Source organism: Polypterus senegalus, chromosome 11 (assembly GCF_016835505.1).
Source record: "Polypterus senegalus isolate Bchr_013 chromosome 11, ASM1683550v1, whole genome shotgun sequence".
NCBI lineage: Eukaryota > Metazoa > Chordata > Cladistia > Polypteriformes > Polypteridae > Polypterus > Polypterus senegalus.
In genome coordinates, this window is record NC_053164.1 from 161,245,953 (window position 1) to 161,261,519 (window position 15,567).

The following is a 15,567-nucleotide window of genomic DNA, read 5'->3' on the forward strand; positions in this document are numbered from 1 at the left end:
TGAATGATGAAAGTTTCATAAAATGTCTATAAATATTGAATATATTTTTGAAGGTTTCTCCTGGCATATTAAGCACATGGGAAAACTTGACAAAATATCTATGAATGCATATGTCTTAGTCAATTCATCTCTAAATTGTCTTTTTTTCTCTTTTTTTTACCATTTTAATGTTTCTTTTTAGCTGACTTGTAATATGATTTATTTAGATACATTTTGTTACAGTTTTACTGTTGGGCTAATTTCTAAAATGTGTTTGCGCTCTTTAAAATAAAAAATGTAGAACTGATTGATATTATCTAATTATGTTAAGTTATTCATTACAAGCCATCAATAATTCAGACATAATGTTAGTGAAAACCTCTGTAGATTTTTCTGAAGTACTGTGTAGGCTCTACGATGTTCTCACCGCATCACTACATGAAGAATAGATTAAGTCTTCAGAGTGAGCTACAAGCAAACAGCAAAATAATCACTTGCGGTTCAAGGATTTGGTTTGCCGACCTCTGATTTAGACTGTAGGAAGAGAGGTTGAATGATCGCTCGGTTAATTATCAGTTTTGCCTTCAGCAATGCTGGTAATTATTTAACACAATCAACACAAAGAGGGACACCTGTTTAGGAAATACAACATACTAGCAATCTGCACAATAAGACAGTGGCAATGTTTGCATTGAACATAATGTTTAATAATTATACATTATTAATAATACACAATAGAAATGAAATATTTTTCTTTTTATGGGTACTGTTCAAAATAGGAGTTCAATTTTGATTAAAATTAAGACCAGAGTTTAATTTGTTTTTGTTTATTATTTAACCCAGTTAAGACTCAAATGGGCTGAAGGAAGCCCAAGTCAAACAGCACTGTGCAAAAAGGAATCAACAAATCATAAGGCAAACTTGAAAAAAAGTATTGCATTATTGCTTGTTTATGTGTGTCAAGATTTCATCTTTTGGGGGTTCACCCTCTCAGTGTTTTGGAGGTGATGGTTAAACGTATCTTATTACCAGGAAAAAGATTAGCTATTGAAGTGTATGGTTAGTCAAAGATTAATTTATCTATCAATTTGCATATTTTAACATTTTAAAAAGGTGCCAGTTTGTGATGGATCTGTGGTTACCCACATTGACATAGGTAATTTTTGCATAGCTATGCTGAAAAGGAGTGAGGAAGAGTACTTCGGAAAGGCTTTTATCAAAAACCCATTAGTCAAAAAAGCCAAAGGAAGTTATCCTACCTGTGAGCAGAACCTAGGCTTGTCATAGTCAGTCAGTTATGCAAATAGAAAGCTGAAACAAATCTAGTATACACAAAAAGCATGTAGCAAAAATAGATTAGTTTATCTTTAATGTAGTTAAAAAAAAAAAAGGTCAATATTCAATGTTTTTGTGATACCTCCTCCAAACTAAATTTAGTGGTATTTTGGGGGTGGAAGCCATTCCTTATTCAGAGATTATATCCCTCTCCCGCCAATTTTATACCAGTCTTGTTGCACAGTGCCTGTCACAAAATATTACACTCGCTGTATGCATATATTGCTGTATATGTTGTTTGTGAAAGTCTGAAGTTGACATTTCCATTTTTCTTTACGTTCTGTTGCAAAGATTTATTGTTTCTTCAAAAAATGGCATATGCTTCTTGGGGGAAAAATAGGCGCATTTGCCTATCAGTCCAGTCTCAGCCCAACCATACCTTCACACAGGGCTGGGTTAAGACCCTTAGTAATTTTGGTGCTCCCTTACACTAGTAATTCAAAATAATAAAACAATAACAAACTAGAAAATACAATTTTATTATTGAAAATTCAAAATTAAACAAGACATACTTATAGTAGAAAGGAAAATATTTATTTTTATATGCTTCATTTTATTTTTATCTCAGTTTTCTCCTACTTTGATTATGAAGATCTAATCAAAGAGAGTTTTCAAGGGGAACAATCTTGCGTAACACATCTGCTTCTATACATAATAGAGATAAGGCATCCAGAATATGTTAGTTATTTTAATTCTGTGGCATTCAACACAGTTACGCATTTCATAAATACAGATATTTTAATTCCCATCTTACTGCTGATTCTGAATCATGTGCTTTTAAGGTGGGGGGAGGGGGGAACCTGACAAGTACCCTATGAAGGATTGTATGAATTCTAGAAAGTAGAAAAAAGAATTATCTGTAAGCTACATTATGTAAAAGTGAAAATCGTACCGCTGATTACTATTGGATAAAATTTTTTTATTTTTTTTATTTATTAAACTTTTTTTTACTGAGAAAGATTTAGTTACAAAATTTTCACAGAATATTCTTTAAACCTTGTATTAAGAATGTGTGTAAAAGATTTGCTAAATAATGAATGCAAAAGCCATAAACAAATTAAATAATAAAAATAGTAAAAATTCATGACAGTTAAAGTCGTACGGCAATGTAATGCTTAGAGCGGTTATATGCACTAAAAACTGCAAAACTGCCGCCTCCATGTCGTAAACCAAATGACTTTAATTGTTATAGCACCTAGGGGTTGTGAAAATTGTCATATCAAAATGAGACTAGGACCAAAGTTTTCGTGAAAATCTCTAGTTTTTGATGAAGCAAATCAAATTCCAAAATATCAATTAGCGCAGATTTTGTTTCAGCTTTTTTCATCTCATTTATGGATGTTTTAGGTCTCAAAGTAACTACAAAGTGGCTTAAATGGGTACAAATATTAATTTTATCTGCCATTACTCTAAGGACTACAAATTATCCAATCTCCTGCCAAAACCAGTAGAAATTGACTTTAACCCCAAAATTGATTTTAAAAATTTTATTTTGTGTGGCACTGCTTTTCAATAAAGATCTGATCACGTGTTTATCATTACTTTAAAATTTTACAAATATTAACTTTTTGGGTCAATTTTAAAGGTTTTTTTGAAATGTACGGTTTTCATTTTGATTTATTTATGGCTTTTGTGACACATTCTTAGTACAAGATTTGAAGAATATTTTATGAAAATTTTATTAAATCTTTATTAGTAAAAAAAAGTTATAAACAATTTTATCCAATAGTAATCAGCTGTACGATTTTCACTTTTACATAATGTAAATGAATTTAAAAATATCCAAGAATAGAAATACTTACCAGAATATTTTTTCCTCAAACTGGGACAATTTTTTGTTTTTGCTTAAAACAGAAAATAATGCTTTCTACGCACTAGAAATTTATTTTAAGGTAAATAACATAATTCCCGAAACACAATTATGTGATGATAATTTTTAATCAACTATTAACTATTATTTAAAAATATAAAAACCTATTGTTTTAAGTTGAATTATTTTCACAGTATTTTGACATAACATGGTGTTTAAGGGAATCACCTTGAAACAGAAATTCCCCATCATAGATGGCACCAGTATGCAGAACGCACTGTGTAAGGCGCCATCTACGAACAGTGACCGCATAGGGAGGTACAGGGAGGCATTATTCATTTTTCAGAAATTTTGAAAATGGCTATAAATTTAATTTATGTGATAAATTCGGCCATGAAAAATGTTTGTGGTGCCCCCTTCACCCTTGATGCCCTAAGCATGTGCTTACTTTGCTTACATTGGTTAATCCAGCACTGCCTACACACACCTGGTAGCAGGCAGGCAGAAGATGGCAACACAGTCAAACATTAGAGGAAAATATCACTTCGCTTTTACCCCCTATTTAAGTTCTTAAAGAAAACAGTTGTAATGGCAATACATCGACATCTACAGTAACAAAGTCTCTGGTACAGCAGAAACAGGGGCATGTTTCTTCATTGTGGCTGATCCAAAGGTTGGATGGCGTAATATATTCTAACAAGACAGCAGTCGGATGAAACAGTTGTAGTAGACATACAATCCATAAATAAGCAAAGGAAAGTTAGTTATTGCCTGTTTCTCTTGTTTGTAATGAGTTGAAGGTTTCTGAGTGACCAGTTGGAGAACAATGGCTCTTTGACTGCCACAGCATTGCTTTGTATTGTGATAGGTACTCTATCAATCTTCCTTCTCTTGGATATTGTTAAACTACCTTTTTTCATAGAGGGAACAAGTTTCCCACAATCCTTGGTTGCTTATCTGTCTTGTGGTCAAAGTTTGTTTGGGTAGAGGGTGGGGCTTATACTTTTTTTTAAATTACTATTTTAATAGGTAAGCTGGCTGTGTTAATGGCTGGAGATGTGCAGCTGTTGATCTGAAAAAAGTCAATACAATACACAGAAGATAACACAGTAATCCTCAATACAATGCAATTGTACAATAGTAATGTTGCAAGTACAGAGCAAAATTTAAGAGTAGATGATATCACATAATATGATTCATATACTACTGGCCATTCCACAGCGGAGTCACTGCTGGGCTAGCCAATCTGATGAAAGGACTGTTCTGCGTAATGATCCCAGTGCTCCTCCTTAAGAGATTACTTTTTCTTAGGCAGACAAACAACTTAGCAGTAGGGCAATAAGGCCCTAAGGCAATCAGTAGGGCAAGTGCCTCTCTAGCCCTGCAAGTTTCAAATTCATGTTTCATTTCATTGTGTCTTTCATATTATCTTGGGTTTCTTTTAGTCAGTAAACCAGATTAATGTCTGGCATTTAAATAATGCTCATTGAAATATTCTAGTGCAGATTGGTCAGGCTGTTTTAAAGATTTATTGAGAATTTCGGTATTGCATTCTTTCATCAAGTCCGTGTTAAATGGCAAATCTCAGAATTAGAATCTGGACTTTCCCTTTTAGAAAGAACATGTACTCTCCCTTTTGTTTACAGGGATCTCCAGCTACATACTTGGGTTAGAACTGAGCTTAGTGCACTTATTTTAAGTGAAGAGATTTTCATCAATTGTACTACCCCTTATTTATGCATCAAATACCAAGCCCAGTAAATTGCTTTCATTAATGTGCAAAACATTTGTCATGGTCCCTGCTATTAGGGCCAAATCAGGCTCAACATCTACTGATCCTCCAGCTATTAATGTAATAATCTTATTAGTTTACCATATTGTTCTTTGATCTACCTAATAACTCATAATCTTCAGTCACCTCTCTGTTATGTCACCCCCATTACCCAAGCTGAACTACAGGTTTTGGACTCCATAATTGTGAGAAAGGCTCAGAGTTTGGATATAGTTGTCTCCTTCTTTATGAATAATTTATTAATCACCCGTTTTTGACTTGATCAAAGAGACCATTGTGTCTGGTCATCTGAATCTAATAGGTAATGTGTCTCTCATTTACTTTGTTATTAAACCAAAGTTTCAAGCCCTCTCACGTGTGAGATAAACTTTAAGCTAAGGACTGTACTACTTGGTGACAGAATGTTATTCACAGATTGGTTCACCTTGATTAAACTACCTTCACTAGCTCCCAACTAGCTTCAGACAATGTTCACAGGATTCTGCATATTATTCATCCTATCTGGAATATCTAGACTTAATCAACCTCTCTTTACTTGATTCCAAGAAGGCTTTTGATAACCTTCTTGTGACAGGAGATGGGGAGAATGGACTTGAACCCAATTCTCTTTGCCAGTTTTGTCCTTTGGGTGTCCCTTTTGGCAATATTTATTCTTACCATTCTTTCATCTATTCCACAACGGCTTTTATCTCTAATCATTTTAAATCTTTCCTCCTTATATCTTGTGTGACAAACAAAACCTAATTTGTTTAAGCTTCCTTGCTACTAAAATGCTAACTTGATGTTGGTGAAAACACCATGAGGGTATGCATTCACAAGGTGAAAATATTCAATGAATAATTGATCACAAAAGGACATCTTTATACTGTAACTATATTGTAACACTGACTGAAAAGGAAATCTTAATTGCATGCTATTAATTTTTTTTCTTTTTTCTTTTTTTAGTTTTTCTTCTTTCTGCTACTGATATTTGCACTTGAGATTGCAGCTGGAATATGGGGTCTTGCAAATAAAGACAAGGTAATTAGAAATCACTTTGAATTTCCAAATTAATAATACTAAAGTTGGTGATATATTAGACTGTTGGCTTGAAACAAAAAGTTTATATTAATAGGCATTGCCATAGAAATTTTATGAGTTTTTGATTTGTTAGTCAAAAAAAAGAAAAAATATGAATGGAAGTGGAATAAATAGTAAGGTGGTATAAAAGTACAGAAAAGAGGGAGTGTGAAGTAGAAGACCTGCATAATTATTACACCTAAGGTAGGATAATTCACATAGAGTGCTGACAGGTAGTCATTAGCCTGTTAGAGGGGAACTCTGTTAATAAATTCGGAGACAGAAAAGATAAGGGTTTTTTTTTTTTTTGTGTTTTTTATTTTTTTTTAAATCATATCCGCTTGACATTATAAAGGTGTGGAGTGTAGTACATGTTTATATGCATTATCTATTTCCTTTCTTTTTTCATACCTGGCATGGGATGCAAGACTGGAGTCAACCTTAGACTGAACTCTAATCCATCACATCTTGATACTTTCGTAGTAGTGTTGTGTTTTTTTTTTGTTTTTTTTTTTCATCAAGTACTCCCATCTGCAATCTAGGTTAGATTTCAATGCACCAATTTATTAAAAATCACTGTTTGTACAACCTTATTTGCACAGTCCTTTGCTAAACTTCTCCCAAAACCCCAAAGCCTTTGCAAAAGTCAATTAATGTACACTAAACAGTAGGATGGAGACATCCTAATCAGCACCTGCTTCATCTGTCAGTTGAATGTACCAGGTTACAAATCTCCTGCTTTTGGGGTAGACAGTCTTGAGATGGAAAATGAGTACCCAGTTATGCCTGTAGCTGCTTTAGAGATACAGAAATAAGAACCACCTGGAAGCAGTTATTAAATCTAGGGACTAGTTGCTAGGGGCAGCAAGCAAAAATCTGTGAAAGCAGACTCGTTCAGTTTATGGTAATTGATGCAAAAATGCTAACCTCCCATTTCATCAGTCTTTTTTGGATGCGAAGTGTAAGGATTATGTAAAAGGCTCTATGAGAGTTCAGTAATACTAACTTCTGCCCTTTCGGAGATTATTCTGCCACTGCCTTATTTGATAGGTAATTTAAGTGTTGCAATATTGACATTGCTTCACAAGTATCCGTTAAATGCTACACAAAATATATGATCTCCCCATGATATCAGGAGTTGTTTCATGATACTGCTGCAAAGCTCTCATAGCCATTGCTACTGATGTGTGTGTTATGTATGTTATGTATGGTGTGGGTGTGTGTGTGTATGTATGTTCCTTTACACAGAATCTTTAAAGTTTCTTTTATAACAGGACACTCCTCAAATCAGGTTTGTCAGAAAATCACTTTGTCAGGTTCATGTCATTTACTGTTGAGATCATATCCATGTATGGAGGAGACATTAAGGTTAATGTCAATTACAGAAGAGAATCCTTTAATTGAGAAGTCAAATGACCTCAAATTTGAAATGTCGTAAATTCAGGATGCTTTAATTTTCCAAATATTTCTTCATTTTTTTTTATAGGATTGTCACAACTTTAAAATGACCTTTTTAAAAAAAATGTATTATTTTGAAATCAAATTTGACAATTTAAGATTATTATTACACTATGTAACACAATTTTTGTTCCTGGCTTCCAAGAGTTATATTTCAACTGCTTATGTCTAAAGCCTATGGAAAAACGACTACATTCAGCACAAACTTTGATTTTATGACCACAGCCCAGAAAATTTTGTATTTATAGTGACAAAATAAGGGAATTTTTATCTTTTCTTTCATGCGGTCTGATACAGAACACCACTTGCAGGGTAAATAGACAAAGACAGTCAAAACCACTCAAAAATGTTCAGAAATGAGTAGGTTTTCTAGATTTGTGACTGTACTGCAAATCGCTTTCTCGAAGAAGCCCCCAAATGTAGTCCACCATGTTTTCGTTATACTGTCCTTGCACACTTTCATCCAACAAGATCCACTGCTTGAGGCTGGATGTCAGAAGCTCAGCATTGGACTTGGTAAGACCAAGGTCTCTGATCAGATTGTTGACGTCTTTCTGGTTAGGGAAGTATGGCCTTCTCCCTGCAATATCTTTCTCGCTGTCTGACTTGCTGCAGCTCGGGGCAGTGTGGTACTGGGGCAGTGGAAGAAAGGATGTCTGGATAAACGATTTGAGGCGCATACTTGCCAGTGCGACGTTTGGTAGGATCCACCATTCAAAAGTAGCAGTTGCTTGAGTGGTCAGTCGGTTGCCTCCAAATTCACGGGATAGCAAACTTCATGGCTCTCTTTTCTTCTCTGTACCAACCTTCAAGAGTTTTCTTGCAATATTCGCATGTGAAATGAAGCGCCCAGGGCTTGTCTTGATCCCTGACAGGCATGCCGAAGTATGCCTTGTAGGCCTCGCACATCTTACGAAATGCTTTCACGGAATACTTTCTTGCTCTTGTCTTTATAAATTGTCTACAGGCGTAGCAAAATGCATCTGCTGGGTGCAGCAACCTCTTGATGCCATCTAAATCAAATCAAAAAAATAACATAAACCGAAATGTTGGTTCGAGTCACCTGTGCTTTTATACTTTGTATGACTACTATTGGACTGTCTGAGAATGTTCTAGAAAGTTCTAAAAGTTTCTTGAACGTTCTAGATAATTCTGGAAAATTCTAGAAACTCCTGGACAATTCTAACAGTTCAAGAATATTCTAGAAGACTACTCAGTGTTGAATGCGAATCAAGAATTTTCTCGAAAACAGACAAATTTCAAAATATCATTGTCCTGATCACAAAAGCAAAGTTTTTTGTGGAACAACAGCTATTTTCTATTTTTTTTTAGGCATAACGGGTTAGGAAAACACAATTTGTACCCAGGAACAAAATAAAAATAAAAATTTTGTTACATAGTGTTATTTCAGAATTCCTGTAAAATTGCTTTTACCACATATTCTGTCCGAGCCACTGACTGCTGTCTGGCATCCTTGTTTCTCCAGTCCCTTCCATGTTGTGTCTTGCAGTATATTGACACCATCCATAAACTGCTTTAAATTTTTGTTCATGGTAAGATTAAACCATAGACACCACCATACATTTGAACAACCACAATTTATTTTTTTATTTTTCCATACATGACAAGGCTCAAATGAATTTCCAGAAGCACAATCATACAACTTCTTCTTTTAAGCAATTTCAAAAACTAAAACAAGTAAAAATGCTTGACCAACTCTGCATTCCTCTTTTAATAAATTTTCATCACATCAAACATGAAATCACTGCCTCTCTTTAATAATTTAATATTTAATACTACAATAATGTGAGTATATTTTAACTTGCTGTATGTTGATGCAGAGATGAATAACGTTTTGTCTTCCATTTGGAGTCTGACGATTTTTATCTTTATACTTGCTGTAGATTTTGTTTCTCGCACACTGACAAAACTAGTTTTGTTTTAAAGTAACACTGGATGGAACTTTCTGGACAGATCAGGTACTATTGTGTTTTAGAATCTTTTGAATAAGGTGACAGTTTTCAAAGCGATCTCTTCTTACCTTTGAATGCAGAAAACGGTAAGGCTCTGGATTAGTCTGATTCAGTGAACGTGAAATTGAATCACGTTGACTATATTTTGCAGGGATTTTTATTTTACAAGCCTGTTAAATTTCAGTAAAAGTCAACATTAACACAGACCTTTTAATATCTTCAAACCAAACTTTTTCTGAATGTAAATCTCTAAAGTTATTTTGTCATGGTATATTTTTGTTTATATACAGGTTGTGACTGATATAGAAAATTTCTACAGAGAAACATATAAAAATTATCTTACAACCAAGCAGGAAGCCTTGAAAGGAACATTACAGGCATTTCACTTTGGAGTAAGTTCATTTTTATCTTTTTAATAAAATACAATTTAATAAAAATGTACAGCATATTTAGTAGATGTATGATACTTTATTTGGCTCTGTGTGGAAATGTAACTATTAGTAGAAGTTCAAGAAATAAACAACAACCACCACCCCTCTCTCACATCTGGACATAGTTTTTTTTTTTTTTTTTTCTGATACGTTTCAACACTCATGCAAGTGACTTCCTCTGTCTCAGCTGACTGAAGGTTTCTCCAGCCTTATAAACAGTACCTTGGCCTATTGATCGAACTAGCACCATTAACTAACAATGGGCCGTGTGATCAGTGATATGCAAATTATCCATCAGGACTCTACAACACAGAGCAAACACCATACCCACAGACACCAGCGGTTAGGAAAGCAGAAGAACATCATATCCAAAAGGCCCTGAGTAAATTTGGTTAAATCAGCTGGACTTTTGTCAGAACAGGGAAGACACCAAAAGAATGCTCTAAGCAATCGAGGAGAGGGGTTGGACAACTGCTGCCCAAGCAAACCTTTGATGATCCCTTATGTGTCAGGAGTAACAGCTGAGACGCATTTTTTTAAAATGCCAGGGGCCTCATGCATAACGCCTTGCATAGAATTCACACTAAAATATGGTGCAAGGACAAAAATGGAAATGTGCGTAAGCCCAAAAAAATCCAGATGCATAAAACTGTGCGTTCGCCAACTTCCATGTTCTTCCGCTCCATAAATCCCAGTAAGCATGAAAAGTAACACACATGCACACGCCTGGTGCCACTCCCCAAACTCCTCTCAGAATTACGCCTATTTGAATATGTAAATCAATATAAATGGCCCTTAAGCTCAGCGTTCTGTGAAAAGACAATGGCAAAAGCACGGGGGGAAATAAAAGAATTTCAGCGAATACCAAGTGGAGACAAGGAAAAATATACTATTTGTTGGTTTAAACAGTGGTATAAACAACAAAAGAAAGTTGATCGAGTGACATAGTGTCGGAGAAACTCGAAAGCTCAAGTTAACAAAGTTGCGCAGTGCCCCAAATAAAAAAGTAGTAGTCAGATATCGGTCACCATGAAAAGGCGAGTTGTAGCCCACCGCCTGAGTGTCATATGAAAGCTTATTAAGGTACAGAGAAAAAAAAAATAGGCAGACAGTGTGGGGGGAAAAAGCATGAAATCTCAACTTTAATCTCGAAATTTCCACTTTAATCATTTTAGTTTATTTTGTCATTAAAGTAGAACATCATAAACTTAATCTTAAAATAGTTTAATTTACTAGTTTCTCAAATCCATCCATCCATCCAGCCATTATCCGACCCACTTTATCCTAACTACAGGGTCACGAGGGGATCTGCTGGAGCCAATCCCTGCCAACACAGGGCACAAGGCAGGAAACAAACCCCGGGCAGGGTGCCAGCCCACCTTCAGGTGCATGTCTTTGGACTTTAAGAGGAAACCCAAGCACCTGGAGGAAACCCACACAGACACGGGGAGAACCTGCAGATTCCATGTAGGGAGGACCCGGGAAGTGAACCCGAGTCTCCTAACTGTGAGGTGCCACCCATTTCTCAAATTCCATCCTAACTAAAGCAGCACGTTAAGTGCTTTGTTTTATATTTCATAATCTATGTGCTCTGTGTGTGTGTGAATCACTATGTGTTTCTTAAACGGGCTTTCTCTTCTTCTGACAGGACACAGAAACCATTACATTTGTTATATTACAGATCTCTGGGTAAATTAAAATACTGAGATGTATACTTGATATCATTTTCATGAAGATAGGTGTTAAAGCTTGTGACATTAAACATGGTGGCGCAGTGATTGTTCATGCCTCACACAAGATGCTTTCTGCGCTATGCGTAACCTTCAATGAAATAATTTATTGCAGCAGTACTGTCTCTTTCAAACGTACTAACCCCCAATTCCTGTCTTTACTTTTCTTTCTCCAAATACCCAATCGCCACAGAATCAGCTCTGTAATAGACGGTAAGCCATCTGTAAGCTTAGAACGCTGATTCTTCAAAACTTTTAAGGAACATTGAAATATCTTCGTAGTACATGTTTAATTATTCTATCCTTCCAGTGTCATGCTAGCCCCAGCAAGAATACAGCGTGAGGCAGGAACGATCCATGAATGGAGTGCCAGCTCCTTAGTGCTGCGGCACCATGTTCGCACATGTTTAATTATTAACAATATAGATTATTTAAATGAAGTTAAAGCTTTATCTGTATAATAAACATTTTGCTGCATTTCATCTTAAAAATGATACCATCATATGTAAATACGTGCTTTATAAAGTGGCTCAGGTTGTGCAATATTAGAACTGTATCGCAGGAGTACAGTGAGGTAATTGTACTTATAAGTACAAAGCGTTGTACAAGGAGCACTTGATGGACTGAGTGCGTTTATAGTTCTTGGAATGAAACTGTTTCTGATCTGCGAGGAAAGTCTCTGAAGCGTTTGCTGTATGAGACAGCATGGTTTAGGCAGCGTGTGCTTGATGCTGTATACTGATAATTCTCTTTCCAATCAGCTGCTGTAGAGCTGTGATTCCCCATTCAGATACAGTGATATAAACCCTCCAAATGGTGCAGTGAGAGTAATATGGAAAAAGATGATCTGCTGTGGCAACCCCTAACGGGAACAGCTGAAAAAAGAAGGTGGTGGTGCAGTGAGAGTAATAATGCTAAAGCAGCTTTGGTATTTAGAATAGTCTGACCACTCTGTGGACCATTATGTTGTTACAGGTTAATTACAATCAGATGCATTAAACTAACTAACAAACAATATGTGGTTAATTTCAGTGTATGTATAAAGCTACATCAGGAATGTGGATCTAAAAAAGAAAGGGAAACCACACTGGAACAGTAGCACTGCTTTGACGCTAGGTGCCACCAGTTTGCAAAACCGAGTGGAGAACTTGCGCACACCAAGCATTTTAGCTACTGTGAAACATGTGCATGGCTTTATGCCAAGTTTAGGTTTTTATACATCGCGATTTGAGCGTGGAAACGGGCTTACGCAACATTTTGTGCATACGCACCATTTATACATGAGCCCCCAGGTCTCGGTGACTTTCTAATCCCAAAACACGATACGGCAAGAATTGGTTCACCCCAAGGATTGGGTGCCCCGGCACAGACAGAGTAATATAGTTTACGCAGTTAAGTGCCAAGAGGATTGCCATGAATTGTACATCGGGGAAACCAAACAATCACTGGAGAAGTGGATGGCACAACACTGAAGAGCTACCTCGTCAGGCCAGGACTCTGCAGTTTGTTGATGATACCACCCTGGTTTGTCTGATCACAGATGGAAATGAGATGCCATATACAAGGAAGGTTGGTGCACCCTCAACAATCTTAATTAACTTAAATTCTCTGAATACAGTAAAAACCATTGTGGATGTTATGAGATACTAATGAACTCCTACAGTCGTAGATATAATTGATTTTATTGTAAACATGTTACAATCATTTAATTTTTTTTTCAAAACTATCACTCACAGACTGAACTGGAATAAAAATATAACTTATTAAAAAAAAATCTTGGATGTGAGCAAATGGTTTTTCTCTGTTAACTTCCAAATCAGTGCTAGTACAGTGTTACAGAGTTGCCATTGAAAGAATCCTCACTTTCTCCATTTACCTTGGGTTAACTGTACTCAACAGGTTCATTACCGGGTTGGTCTACTGTCCCACCTTTAAGATTATCACATGCATACATTAAATATACACATACACACAGACCCTAACCATGCCCTTTGAATGACACACACTCAGCTGGTTAACCTTTAGCACTTTAAACCACTCAAGTTCCTTAGGAATAACACCGCCTGTCACTCTTTCAGCACTTCAAGAGACTTACTTATTATCCGCACGAACAACATACCATTTTTAAGTAAAATTTGAAACAATGAATAAGCAGTGCCAATATACCCAAAGCAACAGTTGTTCCAGTAATAGTGCATGAAAAATCTTGTCAAATGCTAAATTAAGAATGTTTAGTAGTCTAGGGTCAACAGTCCAAAGCAGATCATTTGTGAATTTTAGTAAGGCTGTTTCAGCTTTGTTTGGAAAAGAAACCAGATTTGGAAGGTTGAAAATATTTAACTTTCAAATGGTTCTTTAATTGATGAACAACAATACATTCTAATATTTTAGAGAGAAAGGGAAGATTGGAAATAGGGCAATAATGACTGAAATCATTAGATTACCAAAATATTTGATAACAGAGGTGTTATGTTTAAATGAAATGGTCCATATTTTAATAGAAATGAGACCACATAAACATTGCAAAAGTATTATAATAAACAGTTTATTCAGTGGTGGATGAATGCAAGATGCTAGGTTCACTTGATATATAGAGTACATGTTTATGGTTTATGTTTCAGCTATATAATACAGATAGAGTACTGTATACAGTTTTGATCTCCAGATTACAAAGATGACATAGCAGTGCTAGAGTAATTCCAGAGAAGAATGACTAGTCTGATTCCAGGTATGAGCTATAAATAAAGTCTAAAGGAGTTGAACCCTTTCAGTTTTAGTAAACAGGTTAATTGCTGGCACGATTAAAGTGTTCAAAATTATGAAGGGAATTAGTACTTTAGATCTAGGCTGTTACTATAATATTAATTCATCAATAAGAACACTGGAATACTGATGGATACTTAATAAGAGCAAGTTAGATACAAATGTTAGAAAGTTATTCTTCATACAGAGAACCAGAGACACATGTAATAAATTATCAAATACTATGAGAGGCTGTAGGATTTTAGGCACCTTTAAAACTCAACTTGATGTTGTATGTTTACCCATTTGCTTCTGTTTAACATTTGGTTATAGTGGTAGGCCTCTGAGAGTTGTGTCAATACAGAGGAAGAAGTGTGGACACATGTCATGAACCAGCACTAGATTCTAGTCCATTGCAGAACCAGTCATGCACATATGAATACTCATAATCCTATGTGGCCAACTTACAGCCAGTTGACCTACACACACACACAGACACACGCGCACACACACACATCTTTGGGACTAGGGAGGAAAAATGAAGAACCCTGGGGAAAAAAAACAAAGACACAAGGATAATGTGCAAACTAAAAGACGACGGGTAGAGGACACAAACACAGAGCACTTATAAGCATGAAGCAGCAGTGCTAATCACTTCTCCACAATTCAAATAGTAATATACATTTTCTCTGGAAATTGTCACTTAACACCTCATGTGAATTTCACATTTACAAATAGATACAAAACTATAAGGTCAAGAGACTATCTAAAGGGATACAAAAAAGAAAATCCCTATTTTCAGACAGCCTTTTAGCCAGAATTCCAGGTTCAGGACACATCCTCCCCAATTTAAGTTACAGTCAGCTTGTTAATGTTGACTAGCAGGCAACATAACTATATTACTCCTTTAATTATTCATTGTCCCTCTAGTCTCCTTCCACACATGGAATGAAGCACTACCACCTTTGGGTTATTTAATTTCAGGAACATGACCTAATGAATGTCTGAAACTTTTCATTTTGTGAAAATGTTAAAGGGCATCTTGCTCATATCATGTACCTCTTAAGAGAACTTACACATTGGTCCCGGAATTTTTAGTCCACATTTAAATTTCTTAAAAATATGTATTCTTAATATGAAACAGTCACGACACAATTATTAGTTTAAATAACATTCTGTCCAAATGGTCACAATCCTGAGTATAGCACCTCACAAAAAGTAATTTGAAATCTAACACATTAAAAAAATAAAGCAAAGC

General features: G+C 35.6%; 1 protein-coding gene across 2 annotated transcripts in view; it reads left to right on the forward strand.

The window, feature by feature from the left end:
• cd9a (CD9 molecule a) overlaps positions 1 to 15,567 on the forward strand; it is a 126,325-nt gene that overhangs the window by 67,456 nt on the left and 43,302 nt on the right. For both annotated transcript variants that reach the window (XM_039769978.1, XM_039769979.1), the window contains exons 4-5: positions 5,862 to 5,936; positions 9,697 to 9,798. In XM_039769978.1, coding sequence (XP_039625912.1) covers positions 5,862 to 5,936; positions 9,697 to 9,798 — 177 coding nt within the window. The remainder of the gene's footprint in view (positions 1 to 5,861; positions 5,937 to 9,696; positions 9,799 to 15,567) is intronic.